The sequence below is a fragment of the Oncorhynchus tshawytscha genome, unplaced genomic scaffold (genome assembly GCF_018296145.1).
Source record: "Oncorhynchus tshawytscha isolate Ot180627B unplaced genomic scaffold, Otsh_v2.0 Un_contig_3171_pilon_pilon, whole genome shotgun sequence".
In the NCBI taxonomy this organism is placed as follows: Eukaryota; Metazoa; Chordata; class Actinopteri; order Salmoniformes; family Salmonidae; genus Oncorhynchus; species Oncorhynchus tshawytscha.
Window position 1 is genome coordinate 155515 of NW_024609603.1, and position 26536 is coordinate 182050.

The following is a 26536-nucleotide window of genomic DNA, read 5'->3' on the forward strand; positions in this document are numbered from 1 at the left end:
AACAGTGAGACAAAGGGACAGAGATACCCCCTCTTCACTCCTCTGTTCTGACTCTCTGTCTCAGTGAGACAAAGGGACAGAGATACCCCCTCTTCACTCCTCTGTTCTGACTCTCTGTCTCAGTGAGACAAAGGGACAGAGATACCCCCTCTTCACTCCTCTGTTCTGACTCTCTGTCTCAGTGAGACAAAGGGACAGAGATACCCCCTCTTCACTCCTCTGTTCTGACTCTCTGTCTCAGTGAGACAAAGGGACAGAGATACCCCCTCTTCACTCCTCTGTTCTGACTCTCTGTCTCAGTGAGACAAAGGGACAGAGAGACAGAGATACCCCCTCTTCACTCCTCTGTTCTGACTCTCTGTCTCAGTGAGACAAAGGGACAGAGATACCCCCTCTTCACTCCTCTGTTCTGACTCTCTGTCTCAGTGAGACAAAGGGACAGAGATACCCCCTCTTCACTCCTCTGTTCTGACTCTGTCTCAGTGAGACAAAGGGACAGAGATACCCCCTCTTCACTCCTCTGTTCTGACTCTCTGTCTCAGTGAGACAAAGGGACAATGGGACAGAGATACCCCCTCTTCACTCCTCTGTTCTGACTCTCTGTCTCAGTGAGACAAAGGGACAGAGATACCCCCTCTTCACTCCTCTGTTCTGACACTCTGTCTCAGTGAGACAAAGGGACAGAGATACCCCCTCTTCACTCCTCTGTTCTGACTCTCTGTCTCAGTGAGACAAAGGGACAGAGATACCCCCTCTTCACTCCTCTGTTCTGACTCTCTGTCTCAGTGAGACAATGGGACAGAGATACCCCCTCTTCACTCTGCTCTGCCACTCTGTCACAGTGAGACAGTGAGAACATTAATTTGTCTCTAACAACACATAATAAAGCAATGAATAAAAGTCCAATGATGACTGCCCATTGCTGCTCATCACTAATTAACCATCATTTATTCACTTTACTTTAATAACCTATTCCAGTTGTTGTTTAATTTGATGCCTTTATTATTTAATTTCATACAGTCATCATCTCATCTCTGCTCAGGCAGTAACCAGACAACCATCTAAAGTTCTCTGTGCTCCCCAACGAGCCAAGCTCCCCTGCCTTGGCCAGAGGATAGGGTGTCCCATGATCATTGGGTTGCTACAGCTGCCCACGCTGCAGAGCTGTCTGACCAAATCACTGTTTTAGTAGTTCTTCAAAGTAGACAAGTCATACTTTCAAGACTTACTACTATCAATCGAGTAGAGCTTCCTCACAAACTCTACCCCTCTTCGTCTCGTTTCCTCGCTGCGTTGTGTAGGCTACATTCCTCTCTCATGCCTTCTGTGTGTGGTGCTGGGAAGAATAGGTGCAATGGTTTCTGGCCATTGTAGTTAATTACCACTTTTCTGCATTTAAACATAAATATGGGTTGTATTTACAGTGGTGTTTGTTCTTCACTGGTTGCCCTTTTCTTGTGGCAACAGGTCACAAATCTTGCTGCTGTGATTCCACGCTGTGGTATTTCACCCAATAGAGAGTTTATTGGAATTTATCAAAATTGGATTTGTTTTCAGATTCTTTGTGGATCTGTGTAATCTGAGGGAAATACATGTCTCTAATATGGTCATACATTAGGCAGGAGGTTAGGAAGTGCAGCTCAGTTTCCACCTCATTTTGTGGGCAGTGTGCATATAGCCTGTCTTCTCTTGAGAGCCTGGTCTGTCTTCGGCAGCCTTTCTCAATAGCAAGGCTATGCTCACTGAGTCTGTACATAGTCAAAGCTTTCCTTAAGTTTGGTCAGTCACAGTGGTCAGGTATTCTGCTGCTGTGTACTCTCTGTTTAGGGCCAAATAGCATTCTAGTTTGCTCTGTTTTTTTGTTAATTCTTTCCAATGTGTCAAGTAATTATCTTTTTGTTTTCTCATGATTTGGTTGGGTCTAATTGTGCTGCTGTCATGGGGCTCTGTAGGGTGTGTTTGTGTTTGTGAACAGAGCCCCAGGACCAGCTTGCTTAGGGGACTCTTCTCCAGGTTCATCTCTCTGTAGGTGATGGCTTTGTTATGGAAGGTTTGGGAATCGCTTCCTTTTAGGTCGTTGTAGAATTTAACGTCTCTTTTTTGGATTGTGATAATTAACGGGTATCAGACTAATTCTGCTCTGCATTATTTGGTGTTCTACGTTGTACACGGAGGATATTTTTGCAGAATTCTGCATGCAGTTTTGGTGTTTGTCCCATTTTGTGAAGTCTTGGTTGGTGAGCGGACCCCAGACCTCACTACCATAAAGGGCAATGGGTTCTATAACTGATTCAAGTATTTTTAGTCAGATCCTAATTGGTATGTTGAATTTTATGTTCCTTTTGATGGCATAGAAGGCCCTTCTTGCCTTGTCTCTCTAGACTAGCTCGTTCACAACTTTCTGGAACTTACCTGTGGTGCTGATGTTTAGGCCAAGGTATGTAGTTTTTTTTGTGTGCTCTAGGGCAACGGTGTCTAGATGGAATTTGTATTTGTGGTCCTCTCTCTCTGTCTCTCTCTCTCTCTCTCTCTCTCTCAATTCAATTCAAGGGGCTTTATTGTCATGGGAAACATGTGTTAACATTGCCAAAGCAAGTGAGGTAGATAATATACAAAAGTGAAATAAACAATCAAAATTAACAGTAAACATTACACATACAGAAGTTTCAAAACAATAAAGACATTACAAATGTCATATTATATATACAGTGTTTCAACAATGTACAAATGGTCTCTCTCTCTTTCTCCTTCAGTCTACCTGTCGTCCCTTCAGAATGTACAGTTCCTCTTCATTACTGATCTATACTACAGTCCCTTCATCTCTCTACTGAGATACAATACTGTATCAGCCCACCTGATTAACTAGATAACTAGTCCCTCCGTTAAGCATTCCCTTCTTTGTTCAAGCTGAGCTGAAGCCCTTTCTTTCTGACCAGTAGAGAGGTTTGGAGGTCGGACCATGCAGGACACTCTCTCTCTCTCTCTAAAACAGAAGGACTGATTGGAGGAAGATACACTCTTAACACTATGACTGTCATGAATTATAGAACTGAACCCATCAGAGGAAATGAGTGGAGAGGAGGGGAGGAAGGAGAGAGGAGGGCGATGAGAGGAAAGGAGTGGACAGGAGGGGAGGAGAGGAGAGAGGAGGAGAGGAGGGAGAGGAGAGGAGAGGAGAGAGGAAGCGAGGAAGGAGAGAGGAGGGGAGGAAGGGGAGAGAGAGGAGGGCGAGGAGAGGAAAGGAGTGGACAGGAGGGGAGGAAGGAGAGAGGAGGGCGATGAGAGGAAAGGAGTGGACAGGAGGGGAGGAGAGGAGAGAGGAGGAGAGGAGGGAGGGAGAGGAGAGAGGAGGCGAGGAAGGAGAGAGGAGGGGAGGAGAGGAAAGGAGTGGAGGGGAGGAAGGAGAGGAGAGAGGAGGAGAGGAAGAGGAAAGGAGTGGACGGGAGGGGAGGAGAGAGGAGGGCGATGAGAGGAAAGGAGTGGAGGGGAGGAAGGAGAGATGAGTGTGATGAGGGGAAAGGAGTGGACAGGAGGGGAGGAAGGAGAGAGGAGGGTGATGAGAGGAAAGGAGTGGACAGGAGGGGAGGAGGAGAGGAAGAGGAAAGGAGTGGACAGGGAGGGGAGGAGAGGAGAGAGGAGGAGAGGAAGAGGAAAGGAGTGGACAGGGAGGGGAGGAGGAGGAGGAGGAGAGGAGAGGGAGAGGAGAGGAGAGGAGAGGGAGAGGAGAGGAGAGGAGAGGAGAGAGAGAGGAGAGGAGAGGAGAGGAGAGGAGAGGAGAGAGAGGAGAGGAGAGAGGAGGGCGATGAGAGGAAAGGAGTGGAGGGGAGGAGAGAGAGGAGAGAGGAGGGCAATGAGAGGAAAGGAGGGGAGGAAGGAGAGATGAGGGTGGTGAGGAGAAAGGACTGGAGAGGAGGGGAGGAAGGAGGGTGATGAGAGGAAAGGAGTGGACAGGAGGGGAGGAGAGGAGGGAGAGGAGAGGAGAGAGGAGGCGAGGAAGGAGAGAGGAGGGGAGGAAGGGGAGAGAGAGGAGGGGAGGAGAGAGGAGGAGAGGAAAGGAGTGGACAGGAGGGGAGGAGAGGAGAGAGGAGGAGAGGAAGAGGAAAGGAGTGGACAGGAGGAGAGGAGAGGAGAGGAGAGAGGAGGGCGATGAGAGGAAAGGAGGGGAGGGGAGGAGAGAGAGGAGGAGAGGAAGAGGAGCAGCCCCAACCTCAGTGCTCCAGCACAACTCTCCACCATGCAGTGGAAACGAGGCTCTGTGATTGGTGCAGGGCCTGGTGGGGGGTAGAGAGGTATTCCACGCCCACGCACAGTAACACAGGGAGGGAGAGGGAGAAGAGGAAAGAGGGGGACAGAAGTGAGAAATGAGCTAGAGAAAGAAAGAGAGAGAGAGAGAGAGAGAGAGGGAGAGAGAGAGAGAGAGAGAGAGAGAGAGAGAGTGGGAAAGAAGAGAGAAATTAGCTAGAGAAGAGAGAGAGAGAGAGAGAGAGAGAGAGAGAGTGGGAAAGAGGAGGACAGAAGAGAGAAATTAGAAAGTGAGAGTGAGAGTGGGAAAGAAGAGAGAAATTAGCTAGAGAAAGAGAGAGAGAGAGAGAGAGAGAGAGAGAGAGAGAGTGGGAAAGAGGAGAGCAGAGAGAAATGAGAGAGTGAGAGTGGGAAAGAGGACAGAAGAGAGAAATGAGAGAGTGAGAGTGGGAAAGAGGAGAGCAGAAGAGAGAAATGAGCTAGAGAAAGAGAGCGATAGAGGAGTGTGCGGTAAACAAGGTGCTGATATTTTAGGGAAACTGAATGTGAAGTCTTTAATCCTGCTGCAGGGTTTTCTCTTTACTGCATCAACACAGAGAGAATAGAACTAACTAGGACAGCTTCAGCATTTACACAGAGGCTGTTCATTATGATTACACTGTGTCACTATCAAACACACTGAGGGTTCTGGAGTCTTCTTAATGAGTTATTTACACCCTGTTTCACGTTCTGAGGGTCCTGGAGTCTTCATAATGGGTTGATTACACACGGTATCACATGTTCAGAGGGTTCTGGAGCCTTCATAATGGGTTGGTTACACACTGTGTCACGTGTTCTGAGGGTTCTGGAGTCTTCATAATGGGTTGATTACACACTGTGTCACATGTTCTGAGGGTTCTGGAGTCTTCATAATGTGTTGATTACACACTGTGTCACATGTTCTGAGGGTTCTGGAGTCTTCATAATGTGTTGATTACACACTGTATCACGTGTTCTGAGGGTTCTGGAGTCTTCATAATGGGTTGATTACACACTGTGTCACATGTTCTGAGGGTTCTGGAGTCTTCATAATGGGTTGGTTACACACTGTGTCACATGTTCTGAGGGTTCTGGAGTCTTCATAATGTGTTGATTACACACTGTATCACGTGTTCTGAGGGTTCTGGAGTCTTCATAATGGCTTGATTACACACTGTGTCACATGTTCTGAGGGTTCTGGAGTCGTCATAATGGGTTGGTTACACACTGTGTCACATGTTCTGAGGGTTCTGGAGTCTTCATAATGGGTTGATTACACACTGTGTCACATGTTCAGAGGGTTCTACCAGATCTTCAGTTTCTTGGTAATTTCTCACATGGAATAGCCTTCATTTCTCAGAACAAGAACAGACTGACGAGTTTCTGAAGAAAGTACTTTCTGGCCATTTTGAGCCTGTAATCGAACCCACAAATGCTGATGCTCCAGATACTCAACTAGTCTAAAGATGGCCAGGTTTATTGCTTCTTTAATCAGGACAGCAGTTTTCAGCTGTGCTAACATATTTGCAAAAGGGTTTTCTAATGATCAATTACCTTTTAAAATGATAAACTTGGATTAGCTAACACAACGTGCCATTGGAACACAGGAGTGATGGTTGCTGATAATGGGCCTCTGTACTCCTATGTAGATATTCCATTAAAAATCAGCCGTTTCCACCTACAATAGTCATTTACAACATTAACAATGTCTACACTGTGTTTCTGATCAATGTGATGTTATTTTAATGGACAAAATGTTTCATTTTCTTTAAAAACAAGGACATTTCTAGGTGACCCCAAACTGTTGAACGGTAGTGTACATGGAGAGCTCTAATTTGTCTGCACCCAATCAGCATCGTTCACACCCTCTTATTAAGCCTTAGCCCCACCCATCTCTTTAAGGATTCACAGAGTGAGTAGTGTAGTAAACAACCAAAGATTTCAAGACTAAAAGTTTTTCCTTGGGTGTCTGAGCTGTGTGCTAGTCGTTTAAACAGACAGCTTGGTGCTTTCAACATGTCAATACCTCTCACAAATACATGGAGTGATGAAGTCAATCTCTCCTCCACGTTGAGCCAGGAGAGATTGACATGCATCTTATTGTTTGCTCTCTGTGTGTATCCAAGGACCAGCCATGCTACCCTGTTTTGAGCGAATTGCAATTTTTCTAAGTCCGTCTTTGTGTCACCTGACCACACGACTGAACAGTAGTCCAGGTGAGACAAAACTAGAGCCTGTAGGACCTGCCTTGTTGATAGTGTTGTTAAAAAGGCAGAGTAGCACTTTATTACAGACTTCTGCAGTCATTTTAGTCGCTGCAGTAGCTGACCTGTATAGTGTTGAGTCATCCGCATACATAGACACAATGGCTTTACTCAAAGCCAGTAGCATGTAAGAGGCCTAGACAGTTGCCCTGGGGAATTCCTGATTCTACCAGGATTTTGTTGTAGAGGCTTCCATTAAAGAACACCCTCTGTGTTCTGTTAGGCAGGTAACTCTTTATCCACAATATAGCAGGGGGTGTAAAACCATAACACATATGTTTTTCCTGCAGCAGACTATGATCGATAATGGGAGAAGCTGCACTGAAGTCTAACAAAACAGCCCCCCACAATCTTTTTATCATCAATTTATCTCAGCCAATCATCAGTCATTTGTGTAAGTGATGTGCATGTTGAGTGTCCTTCCCAATAAGCGTGTTGAAAGTCTGTTGTCAATTGTGACCCATTTCAGGAAACTAGGCGTGTGTCGCAAGTCACAACTTCACAGTAGAGCCATTTAATCAAAATATTTTTTAATCAAAATGTGTTTTTTGGCAGAAATGTCTTCTGGAACATGTGAACTTTCATGTGCCTTAATAACAAACATATATGCCGTCTGTAAATACAAATACAATTGATAAATTACGAGCCTTATTGGTTAACCCACAGAAAAAGGTAGCAACCTTCCAACTAGCCGTGATTGGCTGAGATAATGAGTGAGCTGGACATGCCGAGAGAGGATTTCAGATTGGTCTGCCATATAGAGGGCTTCTGTCTATTTGAGCTGGTCAGTCTGTTGGTAATACTGTCGAACGTGGCTTTTTATGAAATGTATCGTGTAGTGGAGCTGCATAATTGTTGCGCTCCACTTTCTGGAGGATCAAGTTTTAAAATCAGTGTAATTAGATTATGATAGCTAAAGAGATGGAGAAAACACCTGTCTCCGGATTACATCTTCAAACTAAGGGCAACCGTGGTATGGCATCCCTGACAGGGAGATGCGTCCATCATGCATGATGATGTATACGGGTAAGATAGTCTAGCATTAGCTAGCTATATTTTCAGATATTACACGTTTCTAAATTTGACAGAAAGTGGTTTATTTTCAAGTTAAAGTGTACTGTTAGCTAGCTAGCTAACGTTAGCTGACTGGCTCACTAGCTAACGAGTATGGCGTTATTATTCGTATCCCAGAGCCGTTGGCTTTGCTAGTTTGAGCCTAATGTTAGCTAGCTAACATTGAACATGGTTGTTTAGCTCCCAACAGATTGTTGAGCAGATTCATGCAGGATAGTAACAACATGATTTGGCACTATATTCATTGTTGTTTAACTAGCTAACATTAGCTGACTGGCTCGTTAGCTAACATTACGTGACGTGTGTGATCTTACACGTTGTTTACCTAGCTAGGTTCATTGTTTACCTAGCTAGGTTCATTGTTTACCTAGCTAGCTAACATTGAACCTGGTTGGTTAGCTCCCAGCATATTCATACAGTGACACATTAGGGAAGCCACAGAAAAATGAATCTGGCTGATATCCCTTTAAATGATATCCCTTTAAACAACATGATTTGGCACTATGTTCATTGTTGTTTAGCTAGCTATTGTTAGCTGGCTGGCTTGTTAGCTAACGTTACGTGACGTTGTTTACCTAGCTAGGTTCATTGTTTACCTAGCTAGCTAGCTACATGTCTTAACTTGTTGAGTGTAGGGGGCAGAATTTCCTTTTTTGGCTAAAAAACCTACCCATTTGAAACAGCCTTTTTCTCAGCCCCAGAAATTAGGATATGCATATAATTGTCAGATTAGGATAGACAACACTCTAAAGTTTCCAAAACTGTAAAAATATTGTCTGTGAGTACAACAGAACTGATATTGCAGGTGAAAGCCTGAGGAAAATTCAATCAGGAAGTGCCTCTTATTTTGAAACCTCTGTGTTCCTATGCATGCCTATCCTCCATTTTAAGGGATATCAGCCAGATTTTTCTGTGGCTTCCCTAAGGTGTCAACAGTCTTTAGACATAGTTTCAGGCTTTTATTTAGAAAAATGAGCGTGAAGGATCACATTGCGCAAGTGGAGAGGTGGGGGCTCTCAGAGTGAGTTTGTGCACAATTGAGTAAAGCCGGCATTGTTCCTCCCGCTGTTATGGAAATAGCTACACACTGATATATTATTGAATATATATTTTAAAAACTACCTGAAGATTGATTATAAAAAAACATTTGACATGTTTCTGTGGACATTATAGAAATTATTTGGAATATACGTCTGCGTTGTGGTGACCGCTCTTTCCTGTGGATTTCTGAACATAACACGACAAACAAACGTCGGTATTTTGGGTATAAAAATAATCTCTATGGAACAAAAGGAACATTTGTTATGTAACTGCGAGTCTCGTGAGTGAAAAAATCCGAAGATCGTCAAAGGTAAACGTTTTTTTTTGCTTTTCTGATTTTCGTGACCAAGCTACTTAATGCTTAGTGTACATAATGCTATGCTATGCTATCGATAAACTTACACAAATGCTTGGATTGCTTTTGCTGTAAAGCATCATTTCAACATCTGAGATGACAGGTGGATTAACAAAAGGCTAAGCTGTGTTTTCCTCTATTGCACTTGTGATTTCATGAATATGAATATTTTCTAGTAATATTATTTGACTGTGATGCTATGCTATTCAGCGGTTGCTGATGACAATTATCCCGCTACCGGGATGGGTAGCGTCAACAAATTAAGCTAAAGTGTACAACACCCCTTGAATATGGCCGCTGTCAGTAAATGTCCGAAAAAAGTGTAATGAAATTGTTGCCAGCAGAGCTGGTTAGGCTGTTTTCATGTTATCCAGAGGTAAACAAATCATCGGCCAGAGCGTCAAGTGGGCGAACTGAACGTTATATAAAATATCTCCATAGTCTAGAAAGGCATACATGTAGCTCCTTCTGGCTTCAAAAGAAAAACAGGCCTTATTCCTAAAATAAAATCGCAACTTCAGCTTCAATTTTTTTGTAAGTTGTTGAATATACAATTTAAAAGAGAGGCCATCATCAATTAAAATTCCAAGATATTTATATGAGGTTACAACCTCAATCTCCTTGCCCTGACAGGTAGTAATAGGTTTGTATGTGACACATGTAGATGACAATGCATCAAACCGTGAGACCAAAACAAAGATCTACACACATACAAGAGGCATTTCTCACTCAATTGACCTGATGTTGTGATGTATTTCTTTAAGCCACTCAATAGGTCTACCCTCATTATTGGAATCACTTCACCATCTGACCCACAAACTCAATTCAACATGGTTGGCTGAAGTCATTACACACATGTAACTATTCTAAAGTCACATAAATAATAAACGGATGCTATTTCAATATGGAGCTTAAAGTGATGTGTTTTTTAGCATGGCAACAAAGACCGTTGGTTCTAAACATTGCACAATAAACTGCGGGAGAATTCATCATTTTGCAGGTACAGTATCTGTCTTTATTTCAAGTGTTGTTGATCATAACAGACAGTGTGTTAAGGTAAGAGACAGACAGTGTGTTAAGTTAAGAGACAGACAGTGTGTTAAGGTAAGAGACAGACAGTGTGTTAAGGTAAGAGACAGACAGTGTGTTAAGGTAAGAGACAGACAGTGTGTTAAGGTAAGAGACAGACAGTGTGTTAAGGTAAGAGACAGACAGTGTGTTAAGGTAAGAGACAGACAGTGTGTTAAGTTAAGAGACAGACAGTGTGTTAAGGTAAGAGACAGACAGTGTGTTAAGGTAAGAGACAGACAGTGTGTTAAGGTAAGAGACAGACAGTGTGTTAAGGTAAGAGACAGACAAGGTAAGAGACAGACAGTGTGTTAAGGTAAGAGACAGACAGTGTGTTAAGGTAAGAGACAGACAGTGTGTTAAGACAGTGTGTAAGAGACAGACAGTGTGTTAAGGTAAGAGACAGACAGTGTGTTAAGGTAAGAGACAGACAGTGTGTTAAGGTAAGAGACAGACAGTGTGTTAAGGTAAGAGACAGACAGTGTGTTAAGGTAAGAGACAGACAGTGTGTTAAGGTAAGAGAGACAGACAGTGTAAGTTAAGGTTAAGGTAAGAGACAGACAGTGTGTTAAGGTAAGAGACAGACAGTGTGTAAGGTAAGAGACAGACAGTGTGTTAGGGTAAGAGACAGACAGTGTGTTAAGTTAAGAGACAGACAGTGTGTTAAGTTAAGAGACAGACAGTGTGTTAAGGTAAGAGACAGACAGTGTGTTAAGGTAAGAGACAGACAGTGTGTTAAGGTAAGAGACAGACAGTGTGTTAGGGTAAGAGACAGACAGTGTGTTAAGGTAAGAGACAAAGATAGTTAAATGATGGGTCAGAGTCATATAATCCTCACTGCAGTCAGGGTTATGTTGCTATGGCAACACTGCACTTCAGAGTAGATCTGAGATCTTCTGTATCCTGCTGCACCTTCTAATCTCTGAAGACCCAAACACAAACCCTACTTTAAAAAAAGACCCCCCCTCTCCCTTATAAATGGAATATGTGCATGTGCTGGAAATGTCTGTATGGCAATAATTGTTATTGAAAAATCAGATTTTACAATTGTGTTAGAAATTATTGAGGGGCTGGGGCTGGCCTGATCTTCATGGTGATGGCTTTCAGGGAGTATGTATAGCCTTTCCATGTTTTCCAGTTGATGCCAATACCAAAGGTAGACTCGCCCCATGCATATATCCCATTGGGGTTAGTAGCATGGCAGTTGGTGTGCCAAAATCCTCCGTAGTACACCTGGGCACAGTTGGCGTCGTTAAGGTCCTGGTCTTTATCTAACGTTGTAAATTTCTGACCATTGTGAAAATCCAGAGAATCTCCTGAGGAAACAGAGGAGATAAATAAGGACTCTAGGTAACTTAATGATAATACTTCCACCAGCTTTAGGTATGAACTAGTGATGCACCGATATGACATGTCTGGCCGATACCAATATCCAATATGTTCCTTGCCCCCAAAAAACTGATACCAATGCAGATAACCGATATAAAACATGTTTGCAGCCTTTTAAGCATTCTAGTACAGTTAAATAGTTAACACACACATATGGGCGCAGCGGTCTAAGGCACTGCATCTCAGTGCAAGAGGCGTCACTACAGTCCCTGGTTCGAATCCAGGCTGTATCACATCCGGCCGTGATTGAGAGTCCCGTAGGGCGGAGCACAATTGTCCCAGCATTGGCCGGGGTAGGCCGTCATTGTAAATAAGAATTTGTTCTTAACTGACTTGCCTAGTGAAATAAAGGTTACACACAAACACCACACTGACCAAAAAGTTATTTTGTTGGCTTATGTCCCCATTACCAGTAAAACATCATCACAACCTATTTCTTTCACTTACTTGCTGTGCTGTTTCGTTGTTAATTTGTTCCGTCGTTTCATTCTCAACCAGGATTTCTATGGAACGCCGTCTGGGTTCATGTTACAAAGATTCATCAATACGTATGCTATGATGCTGGTAAAGTTGTCTCTCACACCTACAGTCCTGGTCATAAAAAAGCTAGCTAGTTGATGGATGCAAACAATATTCTTCCCCAAAAACACGACCTAACATCTATTTCAGTAGCTATAGTTCGCTAGCTAACATCTATTTCCGTAGCTATATTTTGCGACCTAACATCTATTTCAGTAGCTATAGTTAGCTAGCTAACATCAATTTAAGTAGCTATAGTTAGCTAGCTGACATCTGTTTCAGTAGCTATAGTTCGCTAGCAAACATCTATTTCAGTAGCTTTAGTTAGCTAGCTAACTATATAGCTAGGTGTCATCATCTAAAATAACCCTAATTTGTAAGACAGATCTTATTTTATTATTCATCGGACCCATCTATGTGAAGCTAGCCACAATAAGGATTAACCACAATAGTGGACTTTGCGGTTAGCCTTCAAAATACAAGTATGGCATAATTCTACTATTTGTATTAATTTGCATCACTGTCAATGACATACTTTTATTTTGAAAGCAAACCGCAAATTCCACTATTGTGCCTAATCCTTATTGAGGCTAGCTTCACAACGCATAACCCGGTCCGGTCGAGCCTCACTAGCCAGATGAAGCTAGCTAGCTGCTTATAACGTTAGCTTTGGGAGACAGGGTTAAGTAGCTGGCTAGCTATTTTTTTTCATGAACTGAAGTTCCATTTCATTAGACAAACAACAAGTGGCAACCTAGCTAATACTAACTCACAAGGATTCCTAAATCATTGCCAAGAATAATGAAAATGACTGCAGTTTCTACTGGTCATTGTTTTCAGGCTGGTTGTATTGATGCTAGCTAAGTACCAAGCTAATGCTGGCTTCCCCAGAAGTTGCGGTCGACCAATGATGCTTTATTACCAACGCGGTATTGAAAACATATCGGTCATGCCCGGTGTTTGCTTGTTTGCAGACTTTTTTTTGTACGGCTTTGACAGTGCAACTCTTTCTTTTTTGCAAACAACGTTTTTTTTAAATTGATTTTATTTCACCTTTATTTAACCAGGTAGGCTAGTTGAGAACACCTTTATTTAACCAGGTAGGCTAGTTGAGAACACCTTTATTTAACCAGGTAGGCCAGTTGAGAACACCTTTATTTAACCAGGTAGGCCAGTTGAGAACACCTTTATTTAACCAGGTAGGCTAGTTGAGAACACCTTTATTTAACCAGGTAGGCTAGTTGAGAACACCTTTATTTAACCAGGTAGGCTAGTTGAGAACACCTTTATTTAACCAGGTAGGCTAGTTGAGAACACCTTTATTTAACCAGGTAGGCTAGTTGAGAACACCTTTATTTAACCAGGTAGGCTAGTTGAGAACACCTTTATTTAACCAGGTAGGCTAGTTGAGAACACCTTTATTTAACCAGGTAGGCCAGTTGAGAACACCTTTATTTAACCAGGTAGGCTAGTTGAGAACACCTTTATTTAACCAGGTAGGCCAGTTGAGAACACCTTTATTTAACCAGGTAGGCCAGTTGAGAACACCTTTATTTAACCAGGTAGGCCAGTTGAGAACACCTTTATTTAACCAGGTAGGCTAGTTGAGAACACCTTTATTTAACCAGGTAGGCTAGTTGAGAACACCTTTATTTAACCAGGTAGGCTAGTTGAGAACACCTTTATTTAACCAGGTAGGCTAGTTGAGAACACCTTTATTTAACCAGGTAGGCCAGTTGAGAACACCTTTATTTAACCAGGTAGGCTAGTTGAGAACACCTTTATTTAACCAGGTAGACCAGTTGAGAACACCTTTATTTAACCAGGTAGGCCAGTTGAGAACACCTTTATTTAACCAGGTAGGCCAGTTGAGAACACCTTTATTTAACCAGGTAGGCTAGTTGAGAACACCTTTATTTAACCAGGTAGGCCAGTTGAGAACACCTTTATTTAACCAGGTAGGCTAGTTGAGAACACCTTTTTTTAACCAGGTAGGCTAGTTGAGAACACCTTTATTTAACCAGGTAGGCCAGTTGAGAACACCTTTATTTAACCAGGTAGGCCAGTTGAGAACACCTTTATTTAACCAGGTAGGCTAGTTGAGAACACCTTTATTTAACCAGGTAGGCTAGTTGAGAACACCTTTATTTAACCAGGTAGGCCAGTTGAGAACACCTTTATTTAACCAGGTAGGCTAGTTGAGAACACCTTTATTTAACCAGGTAGGCCAGTTGAGAACACCTTTATTTAACCAGGTAGGCCAGTTGAGAACACCTTTATTTAACCAGGTAGGCCAGTTGAGAACACCTTTATTTAACCAGGTAGGCCAGTTGAGAACACCTTTATTTAACCAGGTAGGCTAGTTGAGAACACCTTTATTTAACCAGGTAGGCCAGTTGAGAACACCTTTATTTAACCAGGTAGGCTAGTTGAGAACACCTTTTTTTAACCAGGTAGGCTAGTTGAGAACACCTTTATTTAACCAGGTAGGCTAGTTGAGAACACCTTTATTTAACCAGGTAGGCTAGTTGAGAACAAGTTCTCATTTACAACTGCGACCTGGCCAAGATAAAGCATAGTAGTGTGAACAGACACCAACACAGAGTTTCACATGGAGTAAACAATAAACAAGTCAATAACACAGTAGAAAAAAAAGAAAAAAAGAGTCTATATACATTGTGTGCAAAAGGCATGAGGAGGTTGGCGAATAATTACAATTTAGCAGATTAACACTGGAGTGATACATGATCATAATGCGGAGCTTTACCTAGCATGGACTTGTAGATGACCTGGAGCCAGTGGGTCTGGCGATGAATATGTAGCGAGGGCCAGCCGACTAGAGCATACAGGTCGCAGTGGTGGGTGGTATAAGGTGCTTTAGTAACAAAACGGATGGCACTGTGATAAACTGCATCCAGTTTGCTGAGTAGAGTATTGGAAGCTATTTTGTAGATGACATCGCCGAAGTCGAGGATCGGTAGGATAGTCAGTTTTACTAGGGTAAGTTTGGCGGCGTGAGTGAAGGAGGCTTTGTTGCGAAATAGAAAGCCGACTCTAGATTTGATTTTAGATTGGAGATGTTTGATATGAGTCTGGAAGGAGAGTGTACAGTCTAGCCAGACACCTAGGTACTTATAGATGTCCACATATTCTAGGTCGGAATCATCCACGGTGGTGATGCTAGTCGGGCATGCGGGTGCAGACAGCGAATGGTTGAAAAGCATGCATTTGATTTTACTAGCGTTTAAGAGCAGTTGGAGGCCACAGAAGGAGTGTTGTATGGCATTGAAGCTCGTTTGGAGGTTAGATAGCACAGTGTCCAAGGAAGGGCCAGAAGTATACAGAATGTGTCGTCTGCGTAGAGGTGGATCAGGGAATTGCCCGCAGCAAGAGCAACATCATTGATATATACAGAGAAAAGAGTCGGCCTGAGAATTGAACCCTGTGCCACCCCCATAGTTCCATAGTATGTTGTGAAGCTAATAGCAGTGACGCTATTACTGTGTAATTTCGGTAGGGCAACATCTGAAAAATGTATTTTCATGAACTGAAGTTCCATTTCAATAGGCAAACAACAAGTGGTAACCTAGCTAATACTAACTTCGGTAGGGCAACATCTGAAAAATAGCACCTACTTGGTAGTGTGTACCAGTGCTCGACCAGTCGGCGAAAGCCAACATCACCCACTACAAAGGACAGTTGATTGTCAAGGGCAATGAATTCCATTATCTTTGAGTCGTCTCTCTGAAATGTTGTTATCCTTTCAAATGACTGCTGGACTTATTGTCTGCTCGATCCACACAGCAGACATTGTGGGCGAGGTTAGGAATGTGTGCACGTGTAGCGCAACATTTTACGTGGCGTCATTACGTCAGGTACCTACGTTATATAGGTTTGCACGTCAGCTCTGACATCGGTTTTGCACATCAGCGTTAAACTAGACATCAGGCCGCTACTGATGTTGTCATTTTTAGTTAATATCGGCCGGTTCCGATATGTTCACCGATATATCGTGCATCCCTAGTAATGAACCCTTGTTGACAGATTTTCTTGCACTATTTTCCTTGTAATTTTCTCTGGTACTATATTCTGGTACTATACCCTTGTACTATGTTCTAGTGCTATGCTCATGGACTATATTATGGTACTATATTCTGGCACTATATTCTGGTACTATATTCTAGTGCTATATTCTGGTATTATACTCTGGTACTATATTCTAGTGCTATATTATGGTACTATACTCTGGTACTCTACTATGGTACTATATTCTAGTGCTATATTATGCCACTATATTCTGGTACTATACTCTGGTAAAAAATTCCAGTGCTATATTATGGTACTATACTCTGGTACTATACTCATGGACTATATTCCAATTCTATAGTATGGTACTATATTATGGTACTATACTCTGGTACTATATTCTAGTGCTATATTATGGTACTATACTCTGGTACTATACTCTGGTACTATATTTTGGTACTATATTCTGGTACTGTACTCTTGGACTATATTCTAGTGCTATATTCTGGTACTATACTCTGGTACTATATTCTGGTACTGTACTCTTGGACTATATTCTAGTGCTAGATACTGGTACTATACTCTGGTACTATACTCTTGGACTATATTCTGGCACTATACTCTGGTACTATACTCTGGTAATATATTCTGGCACTATACTCTGGTACTATACTCTGGTACTATACTCTTGGACTATATTCTGGTACTATGTTCTGGTACTATACTCTTGGACTATATTAGGGTACTATGTTATGGTACTATACTCTGGTACTATATTCTGGTACTATACTCTGGTACTATATTCTGGTACTATGCTCTGGTACTATATTCTGGTACTACAGTATATTCTGGTACTATATTCTGGTACTACAGTATATTATTGGACTATATTTTGGTACTACAGTATATTAATGGACTATATTCTGGTACTACAGTATATTCTTGGACTATTTTTTTAGACTTTTTTTCTTTGACAATATAAATTGTCACCCACCTGCTCCTCCATCTTTGAATGAGCCCAGTGTTAGCAGGTATCCTTCAGCCTCTGGTCCAACGGAGAAGGAAGAGTACTGAGCATAGACCTTATTCCCCTCAAAGTCCTCCATGTCCACCCTCAGCTCATAGGTTCCTTTCATAGTCATGAGATGCATTGTCTCCAGCCCTGGAGAATGAAATCAACATAGCAGTTCACTGTGTTGTCTGAATACAATGACAAATGGCCTTGAATGAACTAGGACAAACCGGAAGAAGTCAGTGGTAGAACAAGGTTCTAGGAGGAGAACGTTCTGTTGGCTAGAAGTTAAACCAGTTCCTACCCAGCCAGTACTCTCCAGCTGCGCTCCCAAAACCACTCTTGTACTGATCCCACTTCCTGTAGAAGTTCACTGATCCATCCTGTCGGCTCTGAATCAGCTGATTTAGAGAGAGATTGTTTCATTGACAGATTAAGAGAGAGAGAGATTGTTTAATTAACAGATTAAGAGAGAGAGAGAGATATTGTTTAATTAACAGATTAAGAGAGAGAGAGAGATATTGTTTAATTAACAGATTAAGAGAGAGAGAGAGATATTGTTTAATTAACAGATTAAGAGAGAGATATTGTTTAATTAACAGATTAAGAGAGAGAGAGAGATTGTTTAATTAACAGATTAAGAGAGAGAGAGAGATTGTTTAATTAACAGATTAAGAGAGAGAGAGAGATTGTTCATGGTAAATTAGTCTTTAAGTGTATTTCAATACCACACATTGAAACTGACCGTCCACTTTCCTAGATATGCACTTTCAAACCCCATGTCACAGAAGACCTGGACAGGTGAGGTAGGTCCTGCAGGGTAGATGGTGTAGACCCCGTTTTGTCCAGAACCTGATCTATAGACCTCATCACAGTCCACTGGATGCAGGGAGGACTGCACCATCACGGGAACCAGTAGAGCCAGCAGCAAGATGGACTGCAGCACAGGGTAGATGGATACAGCAGTTTAATACAAAAACTGTCTAGTGTTGGTTCATTTGTAGTTATTATGGATACATTTATTATGGCAAAGCAGCAGCTACTCTTCCTGGGGTCCAGCAAAATAAGGCAGTTTATACAGTTTTAAAAACATCACAATACATTCACAGATTTCACAACACACTGTGTGCCCTCAGGCCCCTACTCCACCACTACCACATATCTACAACACACTGTGTGCCCTCAGGCCCCTACTCCACCACTACCACATATCTACAACACACTGTGTGCCCTCAGGCCCCTACTCCACCACTACCACATATCTACAACACACTGTGTGCCCTCAGGCCCCTACTCCACCACTACCACATATCTACAGTACTAAATCCATGTGTTGGTATAGTGAAAATGTTGTCGTGTGTGTGTGTGTGTGTGTCTGTGTCAATGTTTGTGTTGCTCCACAGTCCCCGCAGTTCCATAAGGTGTTTTTTAATCTGTTTAAAAAAAATCTAATTCTACTGCAGCATCAGTTACCTGCTGTGGAATAGAGGCTTCCATGTAGTCATGGCTCTGTGTAGTAGTGTGCTGCTCCCATAGTCTGTTCTGGACTTGGGGACTGTGAAGAGACCTCTTGTGGCATGTATTGTGGGGTATGCATGGGTGTCTGAGCTGTGTGCCAGTAGTTTAGACAGACAGCTCGGTGCATTAAACATGTCAATACCTTTCATAAATTAAAATAGTGATGAAGTCAATCTCTCCTCCACTTTCAGCCAGTAGAGATTGACATGCATATTATTAATATTAGCTCTCTGTGTACATCCAAGGGCCAGCCGTGCTGCCCTGTTCTGAGCCAATTGCAATTTTCCTAAGTCCTTTTTTGTGGCACCTGACCACACGACTGAACAGTAGTCAAGGTGCGACAAAACTAGGGCCTGTAGGACCTACCTTGTTGATAGTGTTGTTAAGAAGGCAGAGCAGCCCTTGATTATAGACAGACTTCTCTCCATCTTAGCTACTACTGCACCAATATGTTTTGACCATGACAGTTTACAATCTAGGGTTACTCCAAGCAGTTTAGTCATCTCAATTTCCACATTATTTATTACAAGATTTAGTTGAGGTTTAGGGTTTAGTGAGTGTTTTGTTCCAAATACAATACTTTTAGTTTTAGAAATATTTAGGCCTAACTTATTCCTTGCCACCCATTCTGAAACTAACTGCAGCTCTTTGTTAAGTGTGGCAGTCATTTCAGTTGCTGTAGTAGCTGACGTGTATAGTGTTGAGTCATCCGCATACATAGACACACTGGCTTTATTCAACGCCAGTAGCATGTCATTAGTAAAGATTGAAAAAGTAAGGGGCCTAGACAGCTACCCTGGGGAATTCCTGATTCTACCAGGATTATGTTGCAGAGGCTTCCATTAAAGAACACCCTCTGTGTTCTGTTAGACAGGTAACTCTTTATCCACATTATAGCAGGGGGTGTAAAACCATAACACGTAAGTTTTTCGATAATGTCAAAAGCTGCAATGAAGTCTAACAAGACAGCCCCCACAATAATTGAATCATCAATTTATCTCAGCTAATCATCAGTCATTTGTGAAAATGCTGTGCTTGTTGAGTGTCCTTCTCTATAAGCATGCTGAAATTATGTTGTTTACTGTGAAATAGCATTGTATCTGGTCAAACACAATTTCTTCCAGAAGTTTACTAAGTGTTGGTAACAGGCTGATTGCCCGACTTAATTGCCATACATTTTGTCTCATCCCTCTCAACCAAACAATTGTTCAATTCCTCATCAATCCATGGGGATTTAACAGTTTTTACAGTCATTTTCTGAATGGGTGCTTATTAGTAACTGGAATAAGTAGTTTCATAAATGTGTCAAGTGCAGCATCTGGTTGCTCCTCATTACTCACCACAGACCAGCAAATATTATTTACATCAATAGCATACACTATGTTAGGCCCAGCCTGTCCTCTTATTCACTATATTAGGCCCAGCCTGTCCTCTTATTCACTATATTAGGCCCAGCCTGACCTCTTATACACTATATTAGGTACGCCTGACCTCTTATACACTATATTAGGCCCAGCCTGTCCTCTTATACCCTATATTAGGCCCAGCCTGTCCTCTTATACACTATATTAGGCCCAGCCTGTCCTCTTATTCACTATATTAGGCCCAGCCTGACCTCTTATACACTATATTAGGCCCAGCCTGTCCTCTTATACCCTATATTAGGCCCAGCCTCTCCTCTTGTACACTATATTAGGCCCAGCCTCTCCTCTTGTACACTATATTAGGCCCAGCCTGTCCTCTTATACCCTATATTAGGCCCAGCCTCTCCTCTTATACACTATATTAGGCCCAGCCTGTCCTCTTATTCACTATATTAGGCCCAGCCTGACCTCTTATACACTATATTAGGCCCAGCCTATCCTTTTATACACTATATTAGGCCCAGCCTGTCCTCTTATACACTATATTAGGCCCAGCCTGACCTCTTATACACTATATTATAGTGTATATAGTGTATAAGAGCCTGTCCTCTTATACACTATATTAGGCCCAGCCTTTGGAACGTTAGTTTTCCTAGATATGGCTGTTATTTAAATTGTGATCACTACATCCTATGGATTTGTATACTGCTTTCAAACAAATCTCTGCAGCATTATTAAAGATGTGATCAATACATGTTGGTGATTTAATTCCTGTGTTGTTTGTAAACACCCTGGTAGGTTGACTGATAACCTGAACCAGGTTGCAGGCACTGGTTCCAGTTTGAAGTTTTTTCCTGAGTGGGCAGCCTGATGAAAGACCGTCAATATTTAAATCACCCAGAAAATATACTTCTCTGTTGATATCACAAACATTATCAAGCATTTCACACATATTATCCAGATACTGACTGTTAGCACTTGGTGGTCTACAGCAGCTTCCCACCAGAATGGGCTTTTCATTAGAGACACATGTCCTATATTCTCGTTAGTATCTCTGAATGCTGTTTTCTGATCATTGTAATAATGCTGTGGTTTATTAATACTTACCATCGTTGTTGTGATAGATGTCTGTTTGCCTTTGAAGGAAACTTCAGAATAGTATGTTGAATGGACGTCCTGTAAGAAAAGGGAGCTCATTTACTACAGTATTGTTCAGGTCTCCAGCTGTTGGTGAAATACTAACACTTACACAGTCACTCTGTCTCACTATGACAATTTACATTTTACTGTGTTAACAAACAGGATTCTAGTTAGGTCCTATGATGACTGAACAAATCGGACAATGTTACATTAGGCACCAGGAAAACCTCCCTTCCTAATTGTTTTATTTGAAATTATTTGAAATGATTTGTGATCAGTTAAGAATAGTGAGAGACATGCATGAGCTCACCTGTATCAGTGGCAGATGTCAGTGTCTTCGTGAGCTGTTTGTCCCCACTAAGATGCACACCTCTTATATAAAGGCAACCCAGAGCATGTTGCAACACTCAGTACTTTCTCTGGTCCACACCTCTTTTATAAAGACAACCCAGAGCATGTTGCAACACTCAGTACTTTCTCTGGTCCCACACCTCTTTTATAAAGGCAGCCCAGAGCATGTTGCAACACTCAGTACTTTCTCTGGTCCCACACCTCTTTTATAAAGACAACCCAGAGCATGTTGCAACACTCAGTACTTTCTCTGGTCCCACACCTCTTTTATAAAGGCAGCCCAGAGCATGTTGCAACACTCAGTACTTTCTCTGGTCCCACACCTCTTTTATAAAGACAACCCAGAGCATGTTGCAACACTCAGTACTTTCTCTGGTCCCACACCTCTTTTATAAAGGCAACCCAGAGCATGTTGCAACACTCAGTACTTTCTCTGGTCCACACCTCTTTTATAAAGACAACCCAGAGCATGTTGCAACACTCAGTACTTTCTCTGGTCCACACCTCTTTTATAAAGGCAGCCCAGAGCATGTTGCAACACTCAGTACTTTCTCTGGTCCCACACCTCTTTTATAAAGGCAGCCCAGAGCATGTTGCAACACTCAGTACTTTCTCTGGTCCACACCTCTTTTATAAAGGCAGCCCAGAGCATGTTGCAACACTCAGTACTTTCTCTGGTTCCACACCTCTTTTATAAAGACAACCCAGAGCATGTTGCAACACTCAGTACTTTTTCTGGTCCACGCCTCTTTTATAAAGGCAACCCAGAGCATGTTGCAACACTCAGTACTTTCCCTGTGTTTTCCCTGTGTTTCTCTAAGCACCGGATTTCGGCCAAATAGCCGGTAACATACTTATTTTCAGCTGGCTACTTTTCATTTAAAAGTTTTAATTCGCTAGCAGAAAACTCAGTCGAGACCTCTCCTGCTAGAATGAACGATATGCATCTTCTAGTGATCTATCGATAGGACAGGCCCATGATCTATTGATAGGACAGGCCCATGATCTATTGATAGGACAGGCCCATGATCTATCGATAGGACAGGCCCATGATCTATTGATAGGACAGGCCCATGATCTATTGATAGGACAGGCCCATGATCTATTGATAGGACAGGCCCATGATCTATTGATAGGACAGGCCCATGATCTATTGATAGGACAGGCCCATGATCTATTGATAGGACAGGCCCATGATCTATTGATAGGACAGGCCCATGATCTATTGATAGGACAGGCCCATATAAAAATATATTTGGATTGACCTTTACCAATAAAATGTAATTGAGTTATTACATGTATTTAATGTTTGGCTGGTTTGGTGCCTGGCATCTTGAATTAAATTGCACTGTCTCAAAGAGAGGGAGGCATTTAACTGTCTCAAAGAGAGGGAGGCATTTCACTGTCTCAAAGAGAGGGAGGCATTTCACTGTCTCAAAGAGAGGGAGGCATTTCACTGTCTCAAAGAGAGGGAGGCATTTCACTGTCTCAAAGAGAGGGAGGCATTTCACTGTCTCAAAGAGAGGGAGGCATTTCACTGTCTCAAAGAGAGGGAGGCATTTCACTGTCTCAAAGAGAGGGAGGCATTTCACTGTCTCAAAGAGAGGGAGGCATTTCACTGTCTCAAAGAGAGGGAGGCATTTCACTGTCTCAAAGAGAGGGAGGCATTTCACTGTCTCAAAGAGAGGGAGGCATTTCACTGTCTCAAAGAGAGGGAGGCATTTCACTGTCTCAAAGAGAGGGAGGCATTTCACTGTCTCAAAGAGAGGGAGGCATTTCACTGTCTCAAAGAGAGGGAGGCATTTCACTGTCTCAAAGAGAGGGAGGCATTTCACTGTCTCAAAGAGAGGGAGGCATTTCACTGTCTCAAAGAGAGGGAGGCATTTCACTGTCTCAAAGAGAGGGAGGCATTTCACTGTCTCAAAGAGAGGGAGGCATTTCACTGTCTCAAAGAGAGGGAAGCATTTCAAAATATCTGAATGAATTACTGCTGACTGCATTGATTCAATTAATTAGGCTGGCGGCTGTTGGGGAGAAGGCTGTTTATGCTGCCAGACAGTGGTTTCTACCAGCCCAGTCGTGTCCAGTCCAGCAGTGGGTTGAGGGACCAGACCAAGCGGACTGATCAGGCAGCTCTCCATAATAAGTGTTCCCTAAGCTGGACCAGTTGACTTTGTGCTCAACTTCCCGGCATGGCTGACTGGTTCTCTATAGTGGTGGGTGGCTGAGCCGGGACGAGTGGGACTCGCTGACTGACTGGCTGGCTTACTGGCTAACTGGTTGACTGACTGGCTGGCTTACTGGCTGACTGGTTGACTAACTGGCAGACTGACTGGTTGACTACACGGCTGGCTGGCTGGCTGGCTGGCTGGCTGACTGACTGGCTGTGGACTGCATTGTATAGAGAAAAGAGCTGATTAACCATATGACAATAGGACTTGTGCAGAACAGATTCCAGACAGGGAGGCCAGCAGGGCCGGTCCAAACCAGCTGATTTTGCGCTGCTATTTTGGTCCCCCCTACGGATCATGCTGCACAGAGTGACTTGCGCCTACAAATATGGTAAGTGAGGGAGAGATCCCCAGCTCAGCTATGTAGAGGTGCTGTCTGTGGAGACAGCTGGGGGAAGGCTAGTGGTCACAGCACCGGTATTACTGTCAGGGAGCTGTGAGGCTGGGGAGCTGTGAAGCTAGATACTGTCAGGGAGCTGTGAGGCTAGGTAGTGTCAGGGAGCTGTGAGGCTAGGTAGTGTCAGGGAGCTGTGAGGCTAGGTAGTGTCAGGGAGCTGTGAGGCTAGGTAGTGTCAGGGAGCTGTGAGGCTAGGTAGTGTCAGGGAGCTGTGAGGCTAGGTAGTGTCAGGGAGCTGTGAGGCTAGGTAGTGTCAGGGAGCTGTGAGGCTAGGTAGTGTCAGGGAGCTGTGAGGCTAGGTAGTGTCAGGGAGCTGGAGGCTGTGAGGCTGAGGTAGTGTCAGGGAGCTGTGAGGTTGGGGAGCTGTGAGGCTAGGTAGTGTCAGGGAGCTGTGAGGCTAGGTAGTGTCAGGGAGCTGTGAGGCTAGGTAGTGTCAGGGAGCTGTGAGGCTAGGTAGTGTCAGGGAGCTGTGAGGCTAGGTAGTGTCAGGGAGCTGTGAGGCTGGGGAGCTGTGAGGAGGCTGGGGAGCTGTGAAGCTAGATGCTGTGAGGCTAGGTAGTGTCAGGGAGCTGTGAGGCTAGGTAGTTTCAGGGAGCTGTGAGGCTAGGTAGTGTCAGGGAGCTGTGAGGCTAGGTAGTGTCAGGGAGCTGTGAGGCTAGGTGGTGTCAGGGAGCTGTGAGGCTAGGTAGTGTCAGGGAGCTGTGAGGCTAGGTAGTTTCAGGGAGCTGTGAGGCTAGGGGAGCTGTCAGGGAGCTGTGAGGCTAGGTAGTGTCAGGGAGCTGTGAGGCTAGGTAGTGTCAGGGAGCTGTGAGGCTAGGTAGTGTCAGGGAGCTGTGAGGCTGGGGAGCTGTGAGGCTGGGGAGCTGTGAAGCTAGATGCTGTGAGGCTAGGTAGTGTCAGGGAGCTGTGAGGCTAGGTAGTTTCAGGGAGCTGTGAGGCTAGGTAGTGTCAGGGAGCTGTGAGGCTAGGTAGTGTCAGGGAGCTGTGAGGCTAGGTAGTGTCAGGGAGCTGTGAGGCTAGGTAGTGTGAGGATAGCTAGTGTCAGGGAGCTGTGAGGCTGGGGAGCTGTGAAGCTAGGTACTGTCAGGGAGCTGTGAGGCTAGGTAGTGTCAGGGAGCTGTGAGGCTAGGTAGTGTCAGGGAGCTGTGAGGCTAGGTAGTGTCAGGGAGCTGTGAGGCTAGGTAGTGTCAGGGAGCTGTGAGGCTGGGGAGCTGTGAGGCTGGGGAGCTGTGAAGCTAGATGCTGTGAGGCTAGGTAGTGTCAGGGAGCTGTGAGGCTAGGTAGTTTCAGGGAGCTGTGAGGCTAGGTAGTGTCAGGGAGCTGTGAGGCTAGGTAGTGTCAGGGAGCTGTGAGGCTAGGTAGTGTCAGGGAGCTGTGAGGCTAGGTAGTGTCAGGGAGCTGTGAGGCTAGGTAGTTTCAGGGAGCTGTGAGGCTGGGGAGCTGTGAAGCTAGATGCTGTGAGGCTAGGTAGTGTCAGGGAGCTGTGAGGCTAGGTAGTGTCAGGGAGCTGTGAGGCTGGGGAGTGTGAGGCTTGGGAGCTGTGAAGCTAGAGTGCTGTGAGGCTAGGTAGTGTCAGGGAGCTGTGAGGCTAGGTAGTTTCAGGGAGCTGTGAGGCTAGGTAGTGTCAGGGAGCTGTGAGGCTAGGTAGTGTCAGGGAGCTGTGAGGCTAGGTAGTGTCAGGGAGCCAGAGGCTGGGGAGCTGTGAGGATAGATAGTGTCAGGGAGCTGTGAGGCTAGGGAGCTGTGAAGCTAGGTACTGTCAGGGAGCTGTGAGGCTAGGTAGTGTCAGGGAGCTGTGAGGCTAGGTAGTGTCAGGTTGAGACCAGTGTTAGCAGGCTAGGTAGTGTCAGGTTGAGACCAGTGTTAGCAGGCTAGGTAGTATCAGGTTGAGACCAGTGTTAGCAGGCTAGGTGGTGTCAGGTTGAGACCAGTGTTAGCAGGCTAGGTAGTATCAGGTTGAGACCAGTGTTAGCAGGCTAGGTAGTGTCAGGTTGGGACCATTGTTAGCAGGCTAAGTAGTGTCAGGTTGAGACCAGTGTTAGCAGGCTATGTAGTGTCAGGTTGAGACCAGTGTTAGCAGGCTAGGTAGTGTCAGGTTGAGACCAGTGTTAGCAGGCTAGGTAGTGTCAGGTTGAGACCAGTTTTAGCAGGCTAGGTAGTATCAGGTTAAGACCAGTGTTAGCAGGCTAGGTAGTATCAGGTTGAGACCAGTGTTAGCAGGCTAGGTAGTATCAGGTTGAGACCAGTGTTAGCAGGCTAGGTAGTATCGGGTTGAGACCAGTGTTAGCAGGCTAGGTAGTATCAGGTTGAGACCAGTGTTAGCAGGCTAGGTAGTATCAGGTTGGGACCAGTGTTAGCAGGCTAGGTAGTATCAGGTTGGGACCAGTGTTAGCAGGCTAGGTAGTATCAGGCTGGGACCAGTGTTAGCAGGCTAGGTAGTTCTATTGCTGTAGTGTCCTGGTCTCCAGAACTCGTCATGTTTCTTCCAGCCAGGTATTTTTAGCGCTGATATAATGTCTCTCTGCTT

The 26536-nt window shown here is 43.9% G+C and overlaps 2 protein-coding genes across 25 annotated transcripts in view; one reads left to right on the plus strand and one right to left on the minus strand.

Annotated features, from left to right (window-relative positions):
* Positions 1 to 26536, plus strand: part of LOC112261433 (ankyrin-3) — a 139846-nt gene that overhangs the window by 67623 nt on the left and 45687 nt on the right. The window contains exons 1-5 of one of the 23 annotated variants that reach the window (XM_042316186.1): positions 24002 to 24308; positions 24343 to 24694; positions 24900 to 25502; positions 25576 to 26409; positions 26445 to 26502. The exons of 4 other annotated variants lie outside the window; for them this stretch is intronic. Coding sequence is in view for 1 of the 19 variants with exons in the window: in XM_042316178.1 (XP_042172112.1) it covers positions 23910 to 23943 (34 nt within the window). In the remaining 18 variants the exon portion in view is untranslated. Of the gene's footprint in view, positions 1 to 23749; positions 23944 to 24001; positions 24309 to 24342; positions 24695 to 24757; positions 25503 to 25575; positions 26503 to 26536 lie in introns of those variants that run through there. 18 more of the 23 variants (XM_042316187.1, XM_042316182.1, XM_042316193.1 and 15 more) reach the window with 18 other exon arrangements.
* LOC112243922 (microfibril-associated glycoprotein 4-like) lies at positions 10962 to 21501 on the minus strand. 2 transcript variants are annotated; one of them, XM_042316200.1, is made up of 6 exons: positions 21341 to 21501; positions 20998 to 21066; positions 17754 to 17945; positions 17313 to 17409; positions 16991 to 17158; positions 10962 to 11378 (listed from the first exon to the last, which is right to left on the minus strand). In XM_042316200.1, exons 2-6 carry the CDS (start codon positions 20998 to 21000, stop codon positions 11122 to 11124), a joined length of 717 nt encoding a protein of 238 aa, XP_042172134.1. In that variant the 5' UTR covers positions 21001 to 21066; positions 21341 to 21501; the 3' UTR covers positions 10962 to 11121. The 2 variants fall into 2 exon arrangements, with proteins under 2 accessions (XP_042172134.1, XP_042172133.1); XM_042316199.1 differs by having other exon boundaries at positions 17754 to 17975.

Excerpts from the sequence above, each read along its gene's own strand:
- LOC112243922 (XM_042316199.1), bottom strand. Across the intron at positions 17,410-17,753 it reads CATATCTAGGAAAGTGGACG|CTGATTCAGAGCCGACAGGA; the intron begins GTCAGTTTCAAT and ends TCTCTAAATCAG. Across the intron at positions 17,159-17,312 it reads AGCTGGAGAGTACTGGCTGG|GGCTGGAGACAATGCATCTC; the intron begins GTAGGAACTGGT and ends TTCATTCTCCAG.